This window comes from Scyliorhinus canicula, chromosome 5 (assembly GCF_902713615.1).
Source record: "Scyliorhinus canicula chromosome 5, sScyCan1.1, whole genome shotgun sequence".
In the NCBI taxonomy this organism is placed as follows: domain Eukaryota; kingdom Metazoa; phylum Chordata; class Chondrichthyes; order Carcharhiniformes; family Scyliorhinidae; genus Scyliorhinus; species Scyliorhinus canicula.
Window position 1 is genome coordinate 202,511,358 of NC_052150.1, and position 25,061 is coordinate 202,536,418.

The 25,061-nt window shown below is 44.0% G+C and overlaps 1 protein-coding gene across 2 annotated transcripts in view; it reads right to left on the reverse strand.

Annotated features, from left to right (window-relative positions):
* Positions 1-25,061, reverse strand: part of LOC119966523 (protein mono-ADP-ribosyltransferase PARP14-like) — a 152,591-nt gene that overhangs the window by 91,835 nt on the left and 35,695 nt on the right. The window contains exons 2-6 of one of the 2 annotated variants that reach the window (XM_038798364.1): positions 24,218-24,345; positions 21,984-22,014; positions 18,711-18,923; positions 9,715-9,945; positions 6,345-8,326 (exon numbers count right to left, since the gene is read on the reverse strand). In XM_038798364.1, coding sequence (XP_038654292.1) covers positions 6,345-8,326; positions 9,715-9,945; positions 18,711-18,923; positions 21,984-22,014; positions 24,218-24,345 — 2,585 coding nt within the window. Of the gene's footprint in view, positions 1-6,344; positions 8,327-9,714; positions 9,946-18,710; positions 18,924-21,983; positions 22,015-24,217; positions 24,346-25,061 lie in introns of those variants that run through there. The other variant, XM_038798365.1, reaches the window with a different exon arrangement.

A 25,061-nucleotide genomic window follows, 5' to 3' on the forward strand; every position in this document is an offset into this window, starting at 1 on the left:
CTGTATAAGAACAGCATATGCTTTGGTATGCTGTAACCAACAAAATACCAAGTCACATACCAAGTCAAGGGACACTTTTTTACAGCCCCTGCCAAGGCAGACAAGTTCGTTGTGGTGTGTGGATTGGAGCAGCGACAGCAAGGGAAGCGATAAAGGGCCCCTGGCAAGGAACAACAGCATGGCAACGAGCCTAATTTTTTTTGGGGGGGGGGGAAAGAAGCATCTCTCCCCCTCCCCCCAAACACATCCTGAACGACAAGCAGTAAGCCACCACCTGAGAGATCACTTCACGCAGGAGAACGTGGCCTTATTCGAGAGACCCAGAGCAACGGAAAAGGGAAAGCGGAGTGGCAGGGTAAGATGGGGAAAGAACAGGCGAGAAAAAACAGGGCGGGGGGGGGTTCCAACACTAGCGGCAAAGCTAGCGCCGGGAGCATGCAGCAGATAATGGCTGTGGCACATCCCCGCCAGGGGTGTCAGCACCAAGCAGGGGTGGGGGGGTGGGGGGAGCACTGGGAAGGGGGCATAAGGGGGGGAAGGAGGGACTGGGGAGGGAGGGGGGAAAAGGGAAAAAAACAGGAGCAGAGCGAAAGTGGTAATAAGGCTACAAGGGCCACAAGCAGGGGCCCGGAGCAAAGAAGCACTGCAAGCAACCACCTCATACGGTGTCTGGGTGAAGGGAGATCCCAGAGTGCAGGGGCCTATCCACGTGGCGGACGCACAGTTGGCAGCCATGTTGGGTGCCCCCAGGACAAAGGGAAACCCCAGAGTGCAGGGCACACCCACATGGTGAACGCACTGTTGGCGGCCATGTTGGGTGCCCCCTGGACGAAGGGAAACCCCGGAGTGCAGGGCACACCCACATGGCGAACACACTGTTGGCGGCCATGTTGGGTGACCCCTGGACGAAGGGAAACCCCAGAGTGCAGGGACCCAACTGCATGGGGAGAGCAGTGATGGTGGCCATCTTGGACGGCCCCCTAACAAAGCGAAATCCCGGAGTGCAGGGGCGAGTCCATCAGGTAAGTATGGCTAACCCCACAGGAGCCAGGGAGGTTGCAATACTGATCAATAAGAAGACGATGTTTAAAGCGACGAAGACAGTTTCGGACCCATGAGGACAGTACGTCATGGACAGCGGGGTCCTAGGCGGAGCACCGGTAGTACTTAACTTGTACGCTCGCAACTTGGCTGACACGAAATTAGCGAGACATCAACTGATCATGTGGGGGGGGGGGGGTCTTTTACTGTGTACAGGACCCAAGGATAGACAGTTTGAACCCCAAAACAGGGAAGACTTTGAAGGAACTTGGTTGCTTTATGGAGCAGATGGGGGCGGCAGACCCTTGGAGGTTCACCCACCCAGGGGAGAAAGAGTTCTCCTTGACCTATTACCCAGGTCCTCAGTCTTAGCCTTCAGACACTTGTTCCATGATGTTCCAACAGCTCAGCTTCCAGTGAGGCTATCTGGTCACTGTGTCACAACAGGGTATCCTCCACCCCCTTCAGCACCTCACCATGCACCCTAACCTGTATTGTCTCGGAGCTCTTTCCCAGTATCTTAATACTTCCTCGATCGGGCCCAATGTGTCCCTCACCAACTTTGAAGGTCTCCATCATATACCTCCCTTGCCTCACAAAATGCTTGCCGAATGGTCTTTCAAATTCAGCCGCCATTACCTCCATCAGCTTATCCACAGTAATAGATGCAGCCCCACCCGGCGAGCTTGTCTCCACCACCTTTGTTCCCAAATACTCCGCACCTTCCCCAGTTCCTCTGAAAGACTACCAGTCGTACCCTTCTTTCCAGTATTCTTTTTTGTGGTCTTTGACATCTTTTTGCAAAGAGCTATCAAATGGGACAGGTCTGTCCACAAATTACTCCCGGGAACCGGGCTAAAAGACCCAAAAAGGGAGGACTCTGGCGGGTGCTAGCATGCATGCAACCTCCTTCTAGATGCCACCACTAGAATTTAGGAGGTTAAGGAGTGATCTGATATTAACAAGAATAGACATGACACATAAAGATAAACTATTTCCACTGGTTGGAGATTCTAAAACTCATTCAATATTGATTATAAAATACTGACAACACTAAAACTGCCCCATGGACAACTGGCAAACTAACTGTCCTGGTTGTCATTAATCTGACAGAATGGACATTGAACAAAGTTTTCTCAGATATTAATTATTTTCTCAGATATTCAATTGTGACAACGTGATATGTCTCCCCAACCAGAAGACATGCCATTGCAGTCACCTCATGGAGACTGATGTCTCCAATAATGGTAGAAAATTGCCTCCCAGTGAAAGCACCTCCATGGCGTCGCTGACACACACGCTGCTGGCTCCTCAGCAGAACCACACTGCAAGGGTGGCAGCGGTCCTATCCGCGTGTTTCACAGAATAAACCTCCTGATGTTGAAAGCTGGACACTGTACCAATATAGACAGGGTTCCCAGAGGTGGCTTTTTAATTGGACACCTTCGAAAGATTGCTTCCAACGTCCCCCTGCCACCTCTTCTGGGCCCCTAATTCACCCAGGAATATTCACAGTGACATGGTGAAGTTTCAGAAGCAAGTATCTGTTGGTAAACCCACTGCACTATTGGTATAATTTCCAGTCAGTTAAAGTTTCTTATGCTTTGATTACAATGAGACAGGATTATAGAAAACTGCTAGGAATAGAATTTAAACAACAAAACATGCAGAATAATACTGAAGATGATAGAACATACAGTGCAGAAGGAGGCCATTCAGCTCATTGAGTCTGTATCGACCCACTTAAGCCCTCAGTTCCACTCTATCCTCATAACCCAATAACCCCTCCTCACCTTTTTGGTCTCCAAGGGCAATTTATCATGGCCAATCCACCTAACCTTCACGTCTTTGGACAGTGGGAGAAAACCAGAGCACGGGGAGGAAACCCACGCAGAAACGGGGAGAACGTGCAGACTCCTCACAGACAGTGACCCAGCAGGAAATCGAACCTGGGACCCTGGCGCTGTGAAGCCACAGTGCTAGCCACTTGTGATACCGTGTGCCCGACTACACTTGCTCGAAATGTTGATGGGGAGCAGGAACAATCAATATTCCATAGCCTGCTTCCTGTTATCAGTCAAAAGTCTTAGGTAGTAGTACCAGCTTTATAAGGTGCTGTGTGTACAGTACAATGTGTGAAGGTTAAGAATCTGATTATCGTAAGTAAGAGTCAAACGGCATGGAAATTTGCAATAGCTAAGTAACAGCACACCACAGGACATTTAATACAGTAGCCTTATTTTATTACTAGTGGAAAAACGGCTATGAAGGAAGATCCAGAAACAGTAATTACCACACACACACCCACACACACACAGGCGATAAGCACAATTGCTGGTGTCACTGAATGTGTAAAATGACTGTCAGTGAAGGTTGCCAGCAGTAGCTCAGAGCTTGGGAAAGGTAGAAGATCATTATGTTGCCAAAGCATTGATAAACGTTCCAAATTCAAACACCTTCACTGCCTTGCAACCTTTAAAAACATTTTGTGTTGGAGCAAATTGGAAACAGTTCCTGTCCTGACACAGAACATAGATAGCGTGGCTAGGGGGACCAGTGGTGTTACCTCTGAGCTTCATGTTGAGTTGATGACTTGTTAAATGTTTGTTTTTACAGGGGAGCGGCTTCACCCCTATGAATCACAGAATTGTTACTGGCCGCGGACTCCGCGATCCTTCTGGCATCCATCCCATGGTCTGCACTTTGAAAAACCCGGATCTACAAGAACTCACTAAACCTGGCTGAACAGCACCTTCCAACCCATGGCCATATCATCTCGAAGACAAAGGCAGCATACACTCACCACTCTGATTTGTAAATATATCGTTTCTTCACTGTCGCTGGGTCAAAATCCTGGAATCCTCTCTCTAACAGCAGTGTGGTGTCTCTAAAGCACATGTACTGCAGTAGTTCAAGAAGGCAGCTCACCACCATCTTCTCAGGGGCCATTAGAGATGGACAGTAAATACTGGCCCAGCCAGAGATACCCACATCCCATGAATGAACAAGACAAAATACAGCCTTCACATTATTAAAAAAAACCTTAATCAACATGGAGTTCAAACAGCTCTCCTGAGTTCAAGTTACCTTCAACCACGAAACAAAACACCCCACAACCACCTTCTCCTACTAGCAAAACTTGAACCTGTTATAAGTAAGCGGTCTCCTATTTAAGATGGAGGTGAGGAGGAATTTCTTCTCTTAGAGTCGTTTACCTTTGGAATTCTTTTCTACAGAGAGGAATGCAGATTGGATTATGGAATATAGTTAAGGCAGAGTTAAACAGTTTTGACTACAAAGGGAGATAGAGTTAATACCACAATCACATTGTGATCTTATTGAATGTTGGAGCAGGGTCATGGGCCCATACGACCTACTCCTATTTCTTTTCTGCCAATGTTCTCATGGACCAGCCACATAAATACTGTGGCTACGAGAGCAATTCAAATGCAATGAAACTTGCGGCAAGCATCTTACCTCCTGACTCCCCAAAGCGTGTTCATCATTTACAAGGCACAAGAAAGAGTATGATTGAATACTGTCCCCTTGCCCGGATGAGTGCGGCTCCAAGAACAATCCTAACCTGACACCATCCAGGACTAAACAACCTGCTTGATTGGCACCCCATCCACTCCCTTAAACGTTAACTCTCTTCATTGGCCCATAATGGCCCACAGTGTGAAACATAAACTGCATCCCCTCACCAAGCCTCCATCAATAGCACCTCCAGGCCTGCAACCTCCACCACCTGGGCAGTAGATACATAGGATACATAGGAACGCTGCCATCTGCAATTCCACCTGGAGCCACGTCCTAACTTGGGACTATATCTTTGAATCAAAACCTGAAACTCTCTTCCTCATAAGACTATTGATATATCAAGGCTAGATGAATTGCAGCCATTCAAGAAGGCAGCTCACCTTGCTGGCCTTGCAAGTGACACTCACATCACAAGAAAGAATAAAATATGTCAAATTACCTAATTGGCCATAAAGTGCTCTGGAACTGCTGGTAGTCATGAAAGACACTTGATAAGCAGTTGCTCAAATGAGATGGGGAAAAAAAAACAATTTCACACAACGAGTGGTACAGCTCTTGAATGCACTGCCTAGAAGTGTGGTGGAAGCACTTTCTTTCGAGGCGTTCAAGAGGGCATTAGATGAGTGCTTGAATAAAACAATGTGTAGGGGTATTGGGAAAAGGCAGGGAATGACACTTAAGCTGCAATGCTCGTTTGGAGAGCCGGTGCAGACACAATCAGCCAAATGGCCTCTTTCTGTGATTCTGTAGTGCAGAAATCTCAGATGTTGTTGAGGTTTAATAGCAGAATTCCTCTTAGACCAATCTGGATGCACATGACCTCCTGCTGAGAGCCATTTTTACCCCAGGTCTACCCCACCCCAAACTTGGGACTATATCTCTACTCTTTCATTGTCATTGAATCAAAACCTGAAACTCTCTTCCTGACAAGACTATTGCTATATCGAGGCTATTACAGAAGCTTTTTTTTCTTTGCCTGCTTTATCATGCTGTATACCCAGACACTGCTGTACTTGAAATAAATCCAGCCAAGTCTGAGAGCAACTGGCTTGTGCAGAAGCCTTAAGTTAAAATAAGTTTCTTCAGCACCTGCCCCACAACTCCCTGTAGAAATTTGCAACTTGGAACAACAATGATAAACAACAAGCACTTCCTACAGTCTGCAACCAGCAATAAACCTATAAGCAGTTGATCGCTTTGAATAGCATTAGCAGGGAAAGGGTCCTTCTTGTTGCTGAACGCATGCCCAGCTTTGCAAGGTTAAGAGAAGTTACTTGGAGCCCATTATTCAAAATAGTGGCATGACATCAAATCAGCGTTGCAAGCTAATTCATGCCACAATCTGGCTGTCGTGAAAATTTCCAGCAGTCATTCAACTTGCATGTTAGTGCTTAAAATATGATTCAGGCTCTTTTTACCCCACAGATATGTGCACATGCCATAAGTGACATGTGATTTTCAAGGACACAGATGCCATAAGTGACATGCGAGATTCAAGGACACAGATGTCATCCATAAATATGAAAATGAAATGAAATGAAAATCGCTTATTGTCACGAGTAGGCTTCAATGAAGTTACTGTGAAAAGCCCCTAGTCGCCACATTCCGGCGCCTGTCCGGGGAGGCTGGTACGGAAATCGAACCGTGCTGCTGGCCTGCTTTAAAAGCCAGCGATTTAGCCCAGTGAGCTAAACCAGCCCCTGTATGTACTCACAAGTCCAATTTCCCATCCCTGCACTTCAGTTGTTCACTATTTATTTTACCTTTTGTTCACCAATGTTTCCTTTCACCAGAATCACCTTTAATCCATCACATTTTAGAAATAAGTCATTCGAGTTGTCTAGATTTATTTCAGGTACAGCAGTGTCTGGCTGTACTTTGGAATCGCTGGGTAGCCTGCTGGCTTCTTGCTGGGGCTCTAGGGCTGGGTTTGCTGCTAAGTTTTTCTTTTCACGTTTCAAGGCCAACTTCATCACAGCTGGCATCTTTGAATGTTTACCTTCGGGTTCTAGTATCTGTTTAACAGCTTTCTTCATTGTTTTAATAGAGGCATCATCAGTACTGACAAGTCTGATGTCAGTCAGATTTGCATCAGATTTTCTGGATTTCTCACAATATTCTTTGATGGCTTTTACCATAATCCATGTTGAGGACTCTCCCAACATAAACACTGGAATTGCAATAGATGTAAAAAGCTGTTCATTTGCCAAACTCAAAGCTGCCAATATGATCTTCTTAAGAACGGTTTCTTCTTGCCGATCCGATTTTGTCCATTTGGCATGGAAGACCGCAGAGCATAATAATTTTCCAGGGCTGCTTTGAATCACAACATCCTCTTTTATAGGGTGTCGGCTCTTTCTCAGTCGATTAATGCTTTCTTGAAGGTCAGGACCACCAGTTTCTATAAGGGTTTTTGACAATCCAGTGGAACAATCAAATTTCTCATTTGTCAGGTGTACAATTGCATCAACTTTGTGAATTGCTATATTATGTTTAACAACTGAGATTCTGAACTTGTTCAAAAACATGACTGATGACATGGTTTCCAGTTCATTGGAAAGAGAAAGATCTTTTTGTTGCCCTTCTTGATTTTCTATGTAGATTACACATTGGTAAGGGTTTTCCAGTTTCTTTAAAAGGTCCTGGTTTTTAGCAAAAAACTGAACAGCTCCAGGATTGTGCAGATGTTTTCTCAGCATTTTAACTTGTTTCAAAATGTCCGTTATTACAGTTTTTGTTTGTGTTGCATTTTTCATACTTACTCGAATATGTAGACTCAATGATTGCTCATTCTTCACAAAATCTACATTTACATCTCGGAGTATGTCTGAAAAGTTCACAAACCTCTGGGTACATTCAAAGACACCCAGTAATGGAACTTCAATAAAGAAATCCTTCATGCAGTTTTCATCCATGTACTTTCCAATGCGTACTGTCACATCTTCAGCAATGATCCTGTACCCAACAAGGATGATACAGGCAAATTGGCCTGAAGTATCTTTTGCTTCCAGGGAATGCTGCAGTACGTATTTTTCTTTTATATCTTTTAATTCCAAATGTTCTCTAATCACAGATGCTGTGATTTTCTCTATGAACAGTTTGAAATTATTTGCACTGTCCATGTAAACGTTTCCTGGAATTGGTATTGTTAATTCTGCAAAAGTCATCTTCAGTTTTTCTTCAGCTTTTTGTATGTCTTTTTCTGATGCTGCGTACAAAACTCCTTTATCTTCAGCATCATCATATGAATATGCTGCGTTAATTCCAGAGTCCAAAAACATCTGTGTAAGGAAACCTTCATTGCTTAATTGGGTCAAAAATATTCTTAAATGTTCTGATAAGTGGATGATTTTGTTTGTTATTTGGTTTCCTTTATTTAACAGTCTTATTTGAACTTTTAAAACATCTTTTTCCATCCCTGTAATTTGTACAATATTTTGCATCATATCAAAATTCAGCTGAACAGTAGAATATTTTTTGTCTAGATCCTGGTTCTTCAAAATCAATACATAATACTTGTTTTTGTATTGACATTCCTCTGTTACAAAACTGCTTGTAAGTTTAGTTTCATCTTCATTCTTTTGGGTCAGTGATTCAGAGTCTGTTTTGTCTTTCTTTAATGACTGAGAGTCATTTCTGTCTTGCTCAGATGCAAATTCTGTTAACTTCTTGCCTTCATAATAACGATGCATTTTCAAAGTGTGACCTTTTATGTCATGTGTTTTGGATAGAACACATTCAACCGCTGAATTTTAAAAAAAGAAAGTTATTTAATTTTAAATTAATAAACTGAATATAGAAGTATCAAGATAATAAATTATTGACAGTTAGAACTTTGTAAGTTTTCAACGCAGGATGTTGTGTGTGTCCATTATGTCGACGCAGCCTTTTTGACAATGCAATACAAAACTAATCTTATTATTTACTCCTTCGCCAAGACCTTTACATCATCCTCAAATTCAAATATTTAGAAAGTTTTAAGTTAATGACAACTAGACCCTGGGAGAAAGGAATCTATGTTCCAACAATTCTCTGTATAAAGAATTCCTCAAAACTGATTTATCTTAATGTTAATTTTAAATTAATGACTCTTATCACTGACACGCCAAAAGGAAATAGAATAAGGAAAAGTTATCTATCAAGCTCTTTGTAATATTACTTCTTTTAAATCACCAAATAGCCTTCTGTGCTGGAGTGGAAATAATTACAGGATTTCAGGTCAATCCTCATAAATATAGTTCACCAACCTTGGCATTAATTTTTAATTTAGTAATCTTTATTGTCACAAGAAGGCTTACATTAACACTGCAATGAAGTTACTGTGAAAATCCCCTAGTCGCCACATTCCGGCACCTGTTCGGGTACACAGAGGAAGAATTCAGAATGTCCAATTCACCTAACAGGCACGTCTTTCGGGACTTGTGGGAGGAAATCGGAGCATCCGGAGGAAACCCAGGCAGACACAGGGATAACGTGCAGACTCTGCAGACAGTGACCCAAGCCTGGGACCCTGGAGCTGTGAAGCAACAGTGCTATCCACTGTGCTACCGTGCTGCCCAATCCTGGTTAATCACTATTGTGCTGCATAAACTTTTCATCATGGGGTGCTCAAAAATCCCTCCCAATAGTCTATATCCTAAACAATTTTTGGGGAAACAAAATCTTTACTTTTATAATATCTAAAGTTCCATTGACTTTTTTATTGCTTGATTTGTACTACACTTAGAGAATTAAACAACAAAGTCTTTAAGACTCGCTTTTCCGCTATGCGTTTTTCTAATTTCATACCTTCTTTCAGCAGGATTTTCCAGTCCCGCCAGGGGCAGGTATAGTCGCGGATGGGTCAGAAAAATTTCCAAACTTTCCCATCATGCCCGCAATGATGCCTGCTGCTGATGGGGAGCAGAAAATCCCAGTCTTTATCTTTTTCCAGTTATATATTATTTCACATTTATTCCACATTGAATTGCATTGCCATCTGTGTACCCACTGCACTAACTTGTCTTGGCCACCCCAACGTATTTTTGTATTCCCCCTCAAATACTTACCAAACCTTTTACTTTTGTGTCATCAAATTTTGAGATTCTGCTGTCTGTACCCAGGCCCAAATCATCTATATACATTGAGAATTACCTTCCGGGTTTGGAAAAGTCATTATTGCAGACTGTGTAGATTTGTCCATATGAACTTCCACATTGTTATCACATCTTAGGTAGCGTTCAAAGTACAATACTAGATAATCCTGTACTATTGCTTCAGGCAACTGAGTAACATGGAGACACCGTGTTCTTGGCAAGTGTTCAGCAACTGGTTTCAGGCCACGAAAACTTTTATTGCTGAAAGCATGAAACGCCTTATTCAGATCTAGGTGGGACAAAAGTGAAAATTCATAGGTAAAATACATTGAAAATTTGGAATGAACACGACTTTGTTCTTCAAGACTGATATTAAATAACAAATACATTTTGATCTAATCACAATCGTGCAAGTCCAGGGAAACTCTTTGCTCTGACCAAAGTGCTCAAAACCAGAGGGTGCAAAATAAAATTAAATATTGAGGAAAATGGGTTCAGTGATATCTAGTTACATTTCTAGAAAGAAGGATTGAAGTATAAGAAAGTAAGGTCATTTGACTGAGAGCAATCAAAAGGGGAATCAGAAAAATTACAGTCCTTAAAATGGATTTTATAATAATAGTCTTTATTAGTGTCACAAGTAGACTTACATTATACTGCAATGAAGTTACTGTGAAAGTCCCCTAGTAGCCACACTCCGACGCCTATTCGTGTACACTGAGGGAGAATTCAGAATGTCTAATTCACCAAACAAGCACGTCTTTCGGGACTTGTGGGAAGAAACCAGTGCACCTGGAGGAAACCCACGCAGACACGGGGAGAATGAGCAGACTCCACACATACAGTGACCCAAGCCAGGAATTGAACCCGGGTCCCTGGAGCTGCAAAGCAACAATGCTAACCACTGTGTTACCGCAACTTGCGCACGTCCAGCAAATTACTAGTGTGTTATTAGTAGCCTTTTCTTGAAACTTCTTAGGTTCAAAATAAAGGTCATATATGTGTAAACATACGAATTAGGAGTAGGTTATTCGACCCCTTGAGCCTGCTCCATAATTTAACAAGTCCCGAAAGATGTGCTGTTAGGTAATTTGGATATTCTGAATTCTCCCTCTGTGTACCCAAACAGGCGCCGGAATGTGGCGACTAGGGGTTTTTCACAGTAACTTCATTGCAGTGTTAATGTAAGCCTACTTGTGACAATAAAGATCATTTAAAAAAAAATTAAGATCATAGCTAATCTGATTATATCACCCCCATCCCCAATAATTTTTATCCTTGTTTATCAAGCTCTATCTGGTTCTGCCTTAAACATATTTAATGACTCTTCTTCCACTGCCCTTTAAAGAGCGAGTTCCGAAGACTCACTACCCTCTGGGAGAAAATATTTCTCCTCAAATGGGCAGCCCTTTATTTTTTTTAAGTGACCCCTAGTTCTAGATTCTCCCACAAGAGGAAACATCCTCTTCCACCAACCCTATCAAGATAGATAGAGAAATACAGCACAGAACAGGCCCTTCGGCCCACGATGTTGCGCCGAACTTTTGTCCTAGGTTAATCATAGAATTTTGGACAATTTTTCATGGTCAATCCACCCAACCTGCATATCTTTGGACTGTGGGAGGAAACCGGAGCACCCGGAGGAAACCCACACAGTCACGGGGAGGATGTGCAGACTCCACACAGACAGTGACCCAAGTCGAAATCGAACTTGGGACCCTGGAGCTGTGAAGCAATTGTGCTATCCACAATGCTACCGTGCTGCCCTTAAGAAGTTAACCTACACTCCATTATTCTACCCTAATCCATGTACCTATCCACTAGCCGCTTGAAGGTCCCTAACGTTTCCGACTCAACTACTTCCACAGGCAGCGCATTCCATGCCCCCATTACTCTCTGGGTAAAGAACCTACCTCTGACATCCCCTCTATATCTTCCACCACTTATCTTAAATTTATGTCCCCTTGTAATGGTGTGTTCCACCCGGGGAAAAAGTCTCTGACTGTCTACTCTATCTGTTCCCCTAATCATCTTATAAGCCTCTATCAAGTCGCCCCTCATCCTTCTCCGTTCTAATGAGAAAAGGCCTAGCACCCTCAACCTTTCCTCGTATGACCTACTCTCCATTCCAGGCAACATCTTGGTAAATCTCCTTTGCACCTTTTCCAAAGCTTCCACATCCTTCCTAAAATGAGGCGACCAGAACTGCACACAGTACTCCAAATGTGGCCTGACCAAGGTTTTGTACAGCTGCATCATCATCTCACGGCTCTTAAATTCAGTCCCTCTGCTAATGAACGCTAGCACACCATAGGCCTTCTTCACAGCTCTATCCACTTGAGTGGCAACTTTCAAAGATCTATGAACATAGACCCCAAGATCTCTCTGCTCCTCCACATTGCCAAGAACCCTACCGTTAACCCTGTATTCCGCATTCCTATTTGTCCTTCCAAAATGGACAAGCTCAGACTTGTCAGGGTTAAACTCCATCTGCCACTTCTCAGCCCAGCTCTGCATTCTATCTATGTCTCTTTGAAGCCGACAACAGCCCTCCTCACTATCCACAACTCCACCAATCTTCGTATCATCTGCAAATTTACTGACCCACCCTTCAACTCCCTCATCCAAGTCGTTAATGAAAATCACAAACAGCAGAGGACCCAGAACTGATCCCTGCAGTACGCCACTGATAACTGGGCTCCAGGCTGAATATTTGCCATCCACCACCACTCTCTGTCTTCTATCGGTTAGCCAGTTTGTTATCCAACTGGCCAAATTTCCCACTATCCCACGCCTCCTTACTTTCTGCACAAGCCTACAATGGGGAACCTTATCAAATGCCTTACTAAAATCCATGTACACTACATCCACTGCTTTACCTTCATTCACATGCTTGGTCACCTCCTCAAAGAAGTCAATAAGACTTGTAAGGCAAGACCTACCCCTCACAAATCCGTGCTGACTATCCCTAATCAAGCAGTGCCTTTCCAGATGCTCAGAAATCCTATCCCTCAGTACCCTTTCCATTACTTTGCTTACCACCGAAGTAAGACTAACTGGCCTGTAATTCCCAGGGTTATCCCTATTCCCTTTTTTGAACAGGGGCACAACATTCGCCACTCTCCAATCCTCTGGTACCACCCCTGTTGACAGCGAGGACGAAAAGATTATTGCCAACGGCTCTGCAATTTCATTTCTTGCTTCCCATAGAATCCTTGGATATATCCCGTCAGGCCCGGGGGACTTGTCTATCCTCAAGTTTTTCAAAACGCACAACACATCTTCCTTCCTGACAAGTATCTCCTCGAGCTTATCAGTCTGTTTCACACAGTCCTCTCCATCAATATGGCCCCTCTCGTTTGTAAATACTGAAGAAAAATATCTCTCAGGATATTAAAGCTTTTACTCAGGTCACCTAAACTCCAGTTGGGGCGATGGGATCAGTACAAACTGGATGGGTTACACCTGGGTAGGATTGGGACTGATGCCCGAGGGGGAATATTTGCTAGTGGTTTGGGAGGCTTTAGACTAAAATGGAAGGGGGATGGGAACCTACGCAAGGAGTCAAAGGAGAAGGAAACAACAACAAAACAAAATGCAGAAAGGGAATAAGAAAAGTGATAGGCAGAGAAACCAAGGACCAAATTCAAACAAGGTCACAGTGAAAAATATTGGGAGCAAGACAAGTAATGTTAAAAGACAAATGTAAAGGTTTTGTGCTTGAATGCACGGAGCACTCACAATAAAGTGGATGAACTAATCGCGCAAATAGATGTAAAAAGGTGTGATATAATTGGGATTACAGAGGCATGGCTGCAGGGTGACCAGGGATGGGAACTGAATGCCCAGGGGTATTCAGTATTTAGGAAGAACAGACACAAAAGAAAAGGCAGTGGAGTGACAGTACTGTTTTTTAAAATAAATTTAGAAGACCCAATTCATTTTTTCCAATTAAGGGGCAATTTAGCGGGGGCAATCCACCTACCCTGCACATCTTTGGGTTGTGGGGGTGAAACCCACGCAAATACGGGGAGAATGTGCAAACGCCACACGGACAGTGACCCAGAGCCGGGATCGAACCTGGGACCTCGGCACCCACTGCGCCACTGTGCTGCCCGATAGTGCTGGTTAAAGAGGAAATTAATGCAATCGTGAGGAAGGATATTAGCTCTGACAATGTGGGTAGAGGTCAGAAACACATAGGGACAAAAAAACATTAGTGGGCATCGTACATAGACCCCCAAACTGCACTGGTGATGCTGTGAATGGCATTAAACAGGAAATTAGAGACACATGTGACAAAGGAACATCTTTAATTATGGGTGATTTGAATCTGGATATAGATTGGACAAATCCAATTTGCCACAATACCGTAGAGGGATTTTTCTTGGAGTGTATACGGGGTGGTTTGCTGGACAAATATGTTGAAGAACCAACTAGAGAATAGGCCATTCTAGACTGGGTACTGTGTAATGAGAATGGAATCATTGGCAATCTAGTTGTGTGCAAGACCCCTTGGAATGAGGGACCATACTATGATAGAAGGGGAAAGGTGGCAATACATGGCTTACAAGGGAAATAGAGATGGATGAAGTATACACATTGGCCAAGAAAAACAACAGATCCGAGGTTTAGGAGCACTTTAGAATTCAGCAAAGAAGGACCAAGGGATTGATTAAGGAAGAAAAAATTATGTACGAGAGTAAGCTTGCAGGAAACATAAAAACTGACTGTAGAAGTTTATATAGGTATGTGAAGAGAAAAAGATTGGTGAAGACAAATGTAGGTCCCTTACAGTCAGAAACAGGGGAATGTATAATGGGGGACAAAGAAATGGCTGAGCAACCAAACACCTACTTTGGTTCTGTCTTCACAAAAGGAGGACACATCAAATTAGATACCTGAACAGGGCCGGTTTTAAGCCTATTTGACCAATTTCATCAAATTGGGCCCAGCACCTTAAGGGGGCCCCGCGCCAGCGGCGACAGAGTTACCGTTTGAAGCCTTTTCTGTATTCTAAGAGGAACTATAGGGTAGTTTTTACTTTTGGGGAACGCACCGCATTACCGTCGACAAATCCTTCAGCCCTGCGCCGCCAAATCCTTCCGCCCGGGTAAGTAAGTTTCAAAATTTTAGTATATCAAGCATTTAATGTTTTTTTTTTGTTAAAGACGAACATACTACACGAAATATAAACATACATAAATTTTTACTTTTGTAGAGTAGGGGCCCCGCCATCACTTTTCTAATTGGGCCCGCAATTCCTAGCACCGGCCCTGTACCTGAAATATTGGAGAACGAGAGGGAGGAACTGAGGAGATCAATATTAGCAGAGAAATGGTATTGGGGAAACTGATGGGATTGAAGGCTGATAAATCCCCTGGGCCTGATAAGCTACATCCCAGAGTACTTTATAATTATAATCTTTAATATTGTCACAAGTGGCTTACATTAACACTACAATGAAGTTACTGTGAAAATCCTCTGGTCACCACACTCGGGCGCCTGTTCGGGTACACAGAGGGAAAATTCAGAATGTACAGTTCACCTAACAAGCACATCTTTCGGGACTTGTAGGAGGAAATGTGAACATCTGGAGGAAACCCACGCAGACATGAGGAGACAGTGACCCAAGCGAAAATCAAACCTGGGAACCTGGCTCTAAAAAGCAACAGTACTAACCATTGTGCTACCGTGCCACAAGGAAGTGGCTTGGTAAATAGTGGATGCATTGGTGGTCCTCTTCCAGGATTCTATAGACTCTGGAACAGTTCCTGCAGATTGGAGGGTACCGAATGTAATTCTACTATTTAAAAAGGGAGGTAGAGAAAAAACTGGGAATTATGGACCAGTAAGCCTGACGTTGGTAGTGAGGAAGTTCTAGAATCCATTATCAAAGATTTTATAACAGAGCACTGAGAAAATAGTGGCAAGAATGGTCAGGGTCAGCATGGATTTATGAAGGGGAAATCATGCTTGACAAATTTACTGGAATTCTTTGAGGTAGAGTTGACAAGGAGAAGCCAGTGGATGTGGTATATTTGGATTTTCATAAGGCTTTTGACAAAGTCCAGCATAAGAGATTAGTGTGTAAAAGTAAAGTGCATGGGATTAGAGGTAGCGCATTGAGATGGATAGAAAATTGGTTTGTAGATAGGAAACAAAGAGTGGGAATTAATGGGTCTTTTCCAAATTGGAGAGCAGTGACTAGTGGGGGCCAGTTATTCACAATATATATTAATGATTTAGATGAGGGACCAACCTGTAATATCTCCACATTTGCAGATGATACCAAGCTGGGTGGGATAGTGAGCTGTGAGGTGGATGCAGAGATCCTTCAGTGTGATTTGGACAAGTTGAGTGAGTGGGCAAATGAATGGCAGACGTAGGATAATTTGGAGAAATGCAAGGTTATCCATTTTGGAAAAATTATGAGAGGGGAATGTGCAATGAGACCTGGGTGTCCTTCTACACAAGTCACTGAAGGTAAGCTGCTGGTACAGCAAGCAGTAAAGAAGGCAAATGGTATGTTGGCCTTCATAGCGAGAGTATTCTAATACAGGAGCAGGGATGTCTTGCTGCATTTATACAGGGCCTTGGTGAGGCCACACCTGGAATATTGTGTGCAGTTTTGGTCTCCTTGTCTGAGGAAGGATGTTATAGTGGGAGTGCAGTGAAGGTTTACCAGACAGATTCCTGAGATGGCAGGACAGATGTAAGAGGAGAGATTAAATTGGTTAGGACTGTATTCGCTGGAGTTAAGAAAATGAAAATGAAAATCGCTTATTGTCACAAGTAGCCTTCAAATGAAGTTACTGTGAAAAGCCACATTCCGGCGCCTGTTCAGGGAGGCTGGTACGGGAATTGAACCGTGCTGCTGGCCTGCCTAGGTCTGCTTTAAAAGCCAGCGATTTAGTTCTGTGCTAAACCAGCCCCTGAAGATCAAAGAGCTCATCCAGGATGAATGAGTAGGATCTCATAGAAACCTATAAAATTCTAACAAGACTAGACAGGGTAGATACAGAAAGGAAGTTCGCGATGGTGGGTGTGTCCAGAACCAGGGTTCACAGTCTGAGGATACGGGGTAGATAATTTAGGACAGAGATGAGGAGAAATTTCTTCACCAGAGATTGGTTGGCCTGTGGAATTCGTTACCACAGGAAGTAGTTGAGACCAAAACATTGTATGTTTTCAAGAAGCAGTTAAAAAAAATACTTATGGCGAAGGGGGTCAAAGGATATGGAGGAAAGTGGGATTAGGCTATTAAGTAGGATGGTCAGCCATGATTATAATGAATTACAGAGCAGGCACGAAGGGCTGAACGGCCTCCTTATTCTCCTATTTTCTATGCTTCTAAGGATGCAAACCTTGCCTGCCCAACCATTCCTCATAAGAAAAGTTGTCCATTTCCTTGTAATAGTCCAGTAAATCTTCTCTGAACCACTTGTAATATTTTTGCACCCTTTCTTCAATGAGGAGACTAATGCTTTACATAACACTCAGAATGTCGTCTCACCAGTTACCTATATTTTCAACTCCCATATCGGCTGAAGTTATTCATGTATGGGCCGCCTTCTCAACTTTTCCCCTTGCCAGAGGTGTGGTAATCCTCAGGTTAAATCAACACCAGTGAACTCTCCCCCCCTCAAAGCAGAAAGCGGCCTATGGTCATCTGGGACTATGGCGACTTTACTGACTTATTATATTTTCAATTGACAGACATTCAACAATTTTTTTCATGAAATCCACTGTTGTATCCTTTACTATCACCATTGCAACTGTGCACAATGCAGCATTGGTTAATTGTTTGCAGCAACATGTCCAATTTGAAGTCCTTGAAAGATGAAAAAGCACATACTTTTCCTCTTGGTGCTGACCTAGCAATGGCCACCCTCCCAGAGGCACCGCTGAATCTGCTGACCTGTTGCCTTCTAATTAACTGGTAGGTCCTGGCAGAGGATAACCATTCTTAATAGAGATGGCAGCCACTTGAGTTGCAATCGGTAAAATGAGATCTCAGTTCCCACTGACTGAAGGAAGAAAGAAAGCAATTATCCTTCAGGATTCTATGCAAGAGCACTGCTGCCTCAACTAAATTCTGGCCACTCCTAACGTTTGTGCCTCCATTGTTTGGAGGTTATGCTGCAACTGTATAAGGTGTTAATGAAGCCACACCTGGAGCATTGTATTCAATTTTGGTCTCCTGATCTGAGAAAGAACGTACTGGCGCTGGAGGGCGTGCAGAGGAGATTCACTAGGTTAATCCCAGAGTTGAGGGGGATGGATTACGAGGAGAGGTTGAGTAGACTGGGACTGTACTCGTTGGAATTTAGAAGGAAGAGGGGGGATATTATAGAAACATATATAATTATGAATGGAATAGATAGGATAGATGCAGGGAGGTTGTTTAGACTGGCGGGTGAAAGCAGAACTAGGGGGCATAGTCTCAAAATAAGGGGAAGTAGATTTAGGACTGAGTTTAGGAGGAACTTCTTCACCCAAAGGGTTGTGAAAATGAAATGAAATGAAAATCGCTATCTATGGAATTCCCTGCCCAGTGAAGCAGTTGAGGCTCCTTCATTAAATGTTTTCAAGATAAATATAGGTAGTTTTCTGAAGAATAAAGCAATAAAGGATTATGGTGTTCGGGTAGGAAAGAGGAGCTGAATCCACAAAAGATCAGCCATAATCTCATTGAATGGCGGAGCAGGCTCGAAGGGCCAGATAGCCTACTCCTGCTCCTAGTTCTTATGTTTGCCCACCCAACCTCACCCATTCATTATCTATCTCTTCAGATTGCTTTTTTTGAAACCTGCTACCTCTGTATCATTTTTAGAGTTCATCATTCTTTCTCCAATAACAGCCTCTTACCTTGAAAATGACTGCACCCCTTTAAATTTGACAGCATTTTTAAAATTCCATGGATGTCCCTGTCCAACCCTTCCTTTCCAGGTGTGAAACATTTAAATGACATGACTCAATAGCTTCAAGGGAAACTTTCATTACAGAAGTGATTTAGGTTGTGCAATTGTCCTTTATACACTTAAATCTTACCTATGTTATCTGTAAATTCCACAATAAAAATTGAAGTTTCATTGGTGTGTAAAACCTGGAAAGAGGTGGTGCCACTGCAGCATTCGATGTAACAGCTGAAGTGTTCAGGATCAAATTCCTCATTTTGCAGTTCAATACAAATTCGACGTGAGTTCATAAGATCACTTTGCTCATTACTTTCATCCTGTACAATACTGCGGGAAACTCTAAGTTCTTTAAAAAGAAAAGAGTAACAGTTGAAACAAAACACTGAAGACGTAACAGTCCAAATGCATATTCCCGGTATGTGCACATGTACATTCTTTTGAGGAAACAGGATTGAAAAATATTTCTGTCCAACATCATAATCCAAGTATAAGCTACCAGCAGAGATCCATCTAATGTCTCAACCTTGTGCCTAAAAAATAGGCCCGGAACGAGATAACAATATCAGGGTCTACAAGATGATGTTGAAGGAGCAATGACTTTACACCCTCGTGTGGGTAAGAATTCGGCCGGGTGGGGGGCGGGGGTGGTTGATGGCTGACCGAGTGCTGGTTTGACAGGCGTACAACAGACATCACAGTATCCAATATGCGATAAAGTAATAGTAAAGACAGTCAAGAACCATCCAGGTTCATGCCGGAAAAAGGACATCTCTTTGCACATGCAAATAAATGGCAAATAAAGAACTTTGTGCTTGCTTGAAACCTGCTTTTCAAACTCAGTCTTCCCTAAATGAGGGTTCACAAAGTGGCAAAGATTAGTGGGAGACTAGAGGATTGGGAAATCTTTAGGGGGCAACAGAAAGCTATTTAAAAAGCTATAAAGAAGAGTAAGATAGATTATGAGAGTAAACTTGCTCAGAATATAAAAACAGACAGTAAAAGCTTCTGCAAATATATAAAACAAAAAAGAGTGGCTAAGGTAAATATTGGTACTTTAGAGGATGAGAAGGGAGTTTTAACAATGGGAGATGAGGAAATGGCTGAGGAACTGAACAGGTTTTTTGGGTCGGTCTTCACAGTGGAAGACACAAATAACATGCCAGTGACGGATAGAAATGAGGCTATGACAGGTGAGGACCTTGACATGATTGTTATCACTAAGGAGGTAGTGATGGGCAAGCTAATGGGGCTAACAGTAGACAAGTCTCCTGGCCCTGATGGAATGCATCCCAGAGTACGAAAAGAGATGGCTAGGGAAATTGCAAATGCATTAGTGATAATTTACCAAAATTCACGAGACTCTGGGGTGGTCCCGGTGGACTGGAAATTAGCAAATGTGACACCACTGTTTAAAAAAGGAGGTAGGCAGAGAGCGGGTAATTATAGGCCAGTGAGCTTAACTTCGGTAGTAGGGAAGATGCTGGAATCTATCATCAAGGAAGAAATAGCGAGGCATCTGGATAGAAATTGTCCCATTGGGCAGACGCAGCATGGGTTCATAAAGGGCAGGTCGTGCCTCACTAATTTAGTGGAATTTTGTGAGGACATTACCAGTGCAGTAGATAACGGGGAGCCAATGGATGTGGTATGTCTGGATTTCCAGAAAGCCTTTGACAAGGTGCCACACAAAAGGTTGCTGCATAAGATAAAGATGCATGGCATTAAGAGTAAAGTAGTAGCATGGATAGAGGATTGGTTAATTAATAGAAAGCAAAGAGTGGGGATTAATGGATGTTTCTCTGGTTGGCAATCAGTAGCTACTGATGTCCCTCAGGGATCAGTGTTGGGCCCACAATTGTTCACAATTTACTTGGATGATTTGGAGTTGGGGACCAAGGGCAATGTGTCCAAGTTTGCAGACGACACTAAGATGAGTGGTAAAGCGAAAAGTGCAGAGGATACTGGAAGTCTGCAGAGGGATTTGGATAGGTTAAGTGAATGGGCTTAGGGTCTGGTAGATGGAATACAATGTTGAAAATGTGAGGTTATCCATTTTGGTAGGAATAACAGCAAACGGGATTATTATTTAAATGATAAAATATTAAAGCATGCTGCTGTGCAGAGAGACCTGGGTATGCTAGTGCATGAGTCGCAAAAAGTTGGTTTACAGGTGCAACAGGTGATTAAGAAGGCAAATGGAATTTTGTCCTTCATTGTTAGAGGGATGGAGTTTAAGACTAGGGAGGTTATGCTGTAATTGTACAAGGTGCTAGTGAGGCCACACCTGGCGTATTGTGTTCAGTTTTGGTCTCCTTACTTGAGAAGGGGCGTACTGGCACTGGAGGGTGTGCAGAAGAGATTCACTAGGTTAATCCCAGAGCTGAAGGGGTTGGATTACGAAAGAGGTTGAGTAGACTGGGACTGTACTCGTTGGAATTTAGAAGCAAGAGGGGGGATCTTATAGAAACATATAAAATTATGAAGGGAATAGATAGGATAGATGCGGGCAGGTTGTTTCCACTGGCGGGTGAAAGCAGAACTAGGGGGCATAGCCTCAAAATAAGAGGAAGTGGATTTAGGACTGAGTTTAGGAGGAACTTCTTCACCAAAGGGTTGTGAATCTATGGAATTCCTTGCCCAGTGAAGCAGTAGAGGCTCCTTCATTAAATGCTTTTAAGATAGAGATAGATAGTTTTTTGAGAATAAAGGGATTAAGGGTTATGGTGTTCAGGCTGGAAAGTGGAGCTGAGTCCACAAAAGATCAGCCATGATCTCATTGGATGGCGGAGCAGGCTCGAGGGGCCAGATGGCCTACTCCTGCACCTCGTTCTTATGTTCTTATCTTTGGCTGGCTGCTTTCAGGGGAACGTGATCTTGCATTTAACTTAACCAGTGCTCTTTCCATGGACCACTAGTCCGCTCTTCACAACCACACTTTCCTCACAATTGCCATCCCACCTTTCCTGACCTCCACTGTCCCTCTCAATGTCTCTTTCCCTGCTAATCATTCCCTTCCTATGTAGATGGCCACCTTTCCCAATTGTTTTCTTTTTGCTCTTCCATTTGCTTCCAAGACAATTCCCTCCATAAAGAGCTTCCAAAGTGTAACTTTATCAAATTCTGACCAACATATACTGGATACCAGTCATCTACTAATTTAGTTATCTGTACAAATTAGTTACAGAATCTCTTAATGACTTCCTGATACCATTTTGGTTGGAACTTGTGTCCAAGTGATGTTTGGAGCAAAAAATGACTCAGAAACCCACCTGTGTAATACCTTCACCAACCATTGACTATGTAATATATATACAAGATTAAAATTTTAAAAAATTATCTTCTGCCTCTTTGATTTCCAAGAACTTAAAGTTAAGGTGGATAAACACTGACGAGCATTCTCTCTTACCTTCAGAGGTACAAGTAGAATCTTTTTTGACCTGAAATTAAAAATTAATTAATCATTAGAAAAACTTAATGGGTGAGAGTGCCCATCCACAGTATAAAAGGGCAATCAAAGTATATTCTGTAAAGATATTATTGGCCAAGAATTTTCACAAAGATGTAATTCTAACCTTGACACTAGGTTTTGTCATCATCTGCTGAACTTGATAATTGATCCAACCATGACAAGGTTCAGGGGATGATCCGGAGGAGCAAGCTTTTGGTGGTCTTATGGTGCATCTGCCATGCTCCCTCCTCCTCTTTCCATTTGGAACAGCTGGAAACTCAAGCATAATCTCACCAGCCAACAGGAGTGGAAGGTGTGGGGAGAGGGCCCTGTTGATGGATCCTCCTGAAAGTCACTAATCATTGTGGGCGCGATTCTCCGCCCCCCACGACGGGTCGGAGAATAGCGGGAGGGCCTTCCCGACATTTTTCCCGCCCTCCCGCTATTCTCCCTCCCCCCCGCCCAACTCCCGACACGAATCGCTGCCGCCGTTTTTTTACAGCCGGCAGCGATTCACAGCTGATAGATGGGCCGAAGTCCCAGCCCTTTACACTGTTTTTACGAACGGCAAACACACCTGGTCTGGCCGTTCGTAAAAACGGCGGGAACAACTCGCTTTTTATAACCATGGTACCGATTGGCACGGCAGTACCACGGCCGTGCCAAGGGTGCCATGGGCCCGCGATCGGTGGGCACCGATCGCGGGCAGCGGGCCCGATGCCCGCGCACTATTTCTCCTTCCGCCGCCCCGCAGTATCCATTCGCGGGGCGGCTGAGGGGCATCCCGGCCCGCGCATGCGCTGGTTTCGCGCAAATACGCGATGACGTCATCCGCGCATGCGCGGGTTGGAGTCTTCCAATGCGCGCATGCGCGGCTGACGTCATATGACGCGTCAGCCGGCGCTAACTCCGGCAAGCGGGCTTAACGAAATTCGTTAAGCCCGTGATGCCGGAGCTTACGGCGTTGGGCTGCTAGCCCCGACCGGGGACCAGAATCGGTTCCCGGTCGGGAAGGGGCGCGCTGGCGTCAAACCCGCCCGGGTTTGACGCCAGCCTTACGATTTCTCCCGTTTTGGGAGAATCACGCCCTGTGTGTTTGGGGGAAAGATTCTGTAAAATGAGTTGCACTGCTGTTTATGTCAGCCGTGGCTTCATTGGTGGCACTTTTTCTCTGATTCAGAAGGTTATGGGGTCAAGTCCCACTCCAGGAATAGCATTCAATGCTCCCGCTCGTGGCAAGTTTGCAGTGAGGACACTTAATTGGGCAAATGGGTGGTGTGTGGGGACCTAATCACCTTTCTGTCTCCACCCCAATTAAGGCCACTGAGGGACAGTCCCACTGCTAATTAAGACCCTTAAGTGACTCATTAATGCAGATTTAAGGGCCTCATCCCACTGCTGCTGGTAATAATTCAGCAGCTGGTGGGAGGCCTCTCCACACAAAGCTGTGCAGGGTTACTCGCTAATTCCAAGGAATGAGCCTCTTGTTCAAAGACACTGAGTTGGTGATTGAGGGTATCGGGAAGGGGGTCTCATGGAAAGCCACTGTCCTTTGCCGTTGACCCATCGTCCTCCATTATCCTCCTTGCCCTGCACTGGCCTCTGGATGGCAGCTCTGTGTCTGGGGCTACTGTCTTTGGAGTATTTAATCTCAGGGAAAGCCTACAGCTGTCCTCTTCAGCAGTCGGACAAAGCCCATCAGTCAGCCTCCCCTCATATTTTACACTTTTACTGTATGCCATCTAATTTGGGACAGTATCCCAAGGGGAAATTCAATCTCTTGAATTTAGTCCACATTGTTGCAATGTACACATGTCTTAGAGTATCCAACATGATTAATTACTTATTTTAGTTGTCCAGAGAGATCAAACATTAGCATAACAATTCATTACGGCAGCACATGGATTTCTGATATTAAACTTAATACACAGCACCAGAAAATCCCCAACTCCCAGGGACAAGGATCTTATCAACTCTCAGACTCTTAAACGTTTATTAATAAATGCATTTAGTTGAGGCTTAGAACCAATGTGTTTTCCTGTACTGCAATTGACAAATTGAAATTCAAGACTTTGTACTTTCCTTTAAAATGCATTAATAAAATCTAATAGCACGCGGAATGTCTGAATTCCAGTCATTAAATGGCAATGGAACTTTGTAATGACTATCTATTACATGGAGTTTATACTTACTGGTGAGGAAACTTCCTGCACATCATCTTTGGAATTTTCCTGTTTACCACTGTACGGAGTTACTGAGAGTTGAATGCTTTGTCCATCAATGGTGATGGTGTGTGTCCTTTCCAAAACAGACTTTTGAACTAGAATTGTAACAAAAAACTCAAATATTTACAATTAGTTGGAAAAAATACAGATGAAAATTAAAAATATGGTACAGTTATTCTTAAAATAAAGGCAAAATGCTGCAAATGCAATGGCGGCACAATGGCTCTGGAAGTATTCAGAGTTGGTGGTGTTGGTCCGTACTCTCGCATGGGGGCGTTGTGCAGACCAAATTGTTCTCGAACTTCGATGAAGAACTTCCACTCAACTCTGTCTAAGGCCTTTTCTGCATCCATGGAGGTGATCAACTCTGGTGCTCTCTCCCCGGATGGGGTCATTGTCATGTTTAGCAGACACCTGAGCCGAGATTCTCCCCTACCCGGCGGGGCGGGGGCCTCCGGCGTGTTGGAGTGGCGTGAACTACTCCGGCATCGGGCCGCCCCAAAGCTGCGGAAGTCTCCGCACCTTTAGGGGCTAAGCCTTCACATTGAGGGGCTAGGTCTGTGCCAGAGTGGTTCCCACTCCACTGGCTGGCGTGAACGGCCTTTGGCGCCACGCCAGCGGGGGCCGAAAGGACTTCGCTGGCCGGCGTAAGTCCGCGCATGCACCGGAGCATCAGCGGCTGCTGACGTCATACCGGCGCATGCGCAGGGGAAGGGTCTCTTCCACTTCCGCCATGGTGAAGACCATGGCGAAGGCGGAAGAAAAAGAGTGCCCCCACAGCACAGGCCCGCCCGTTGATCAGTGGGCCCCG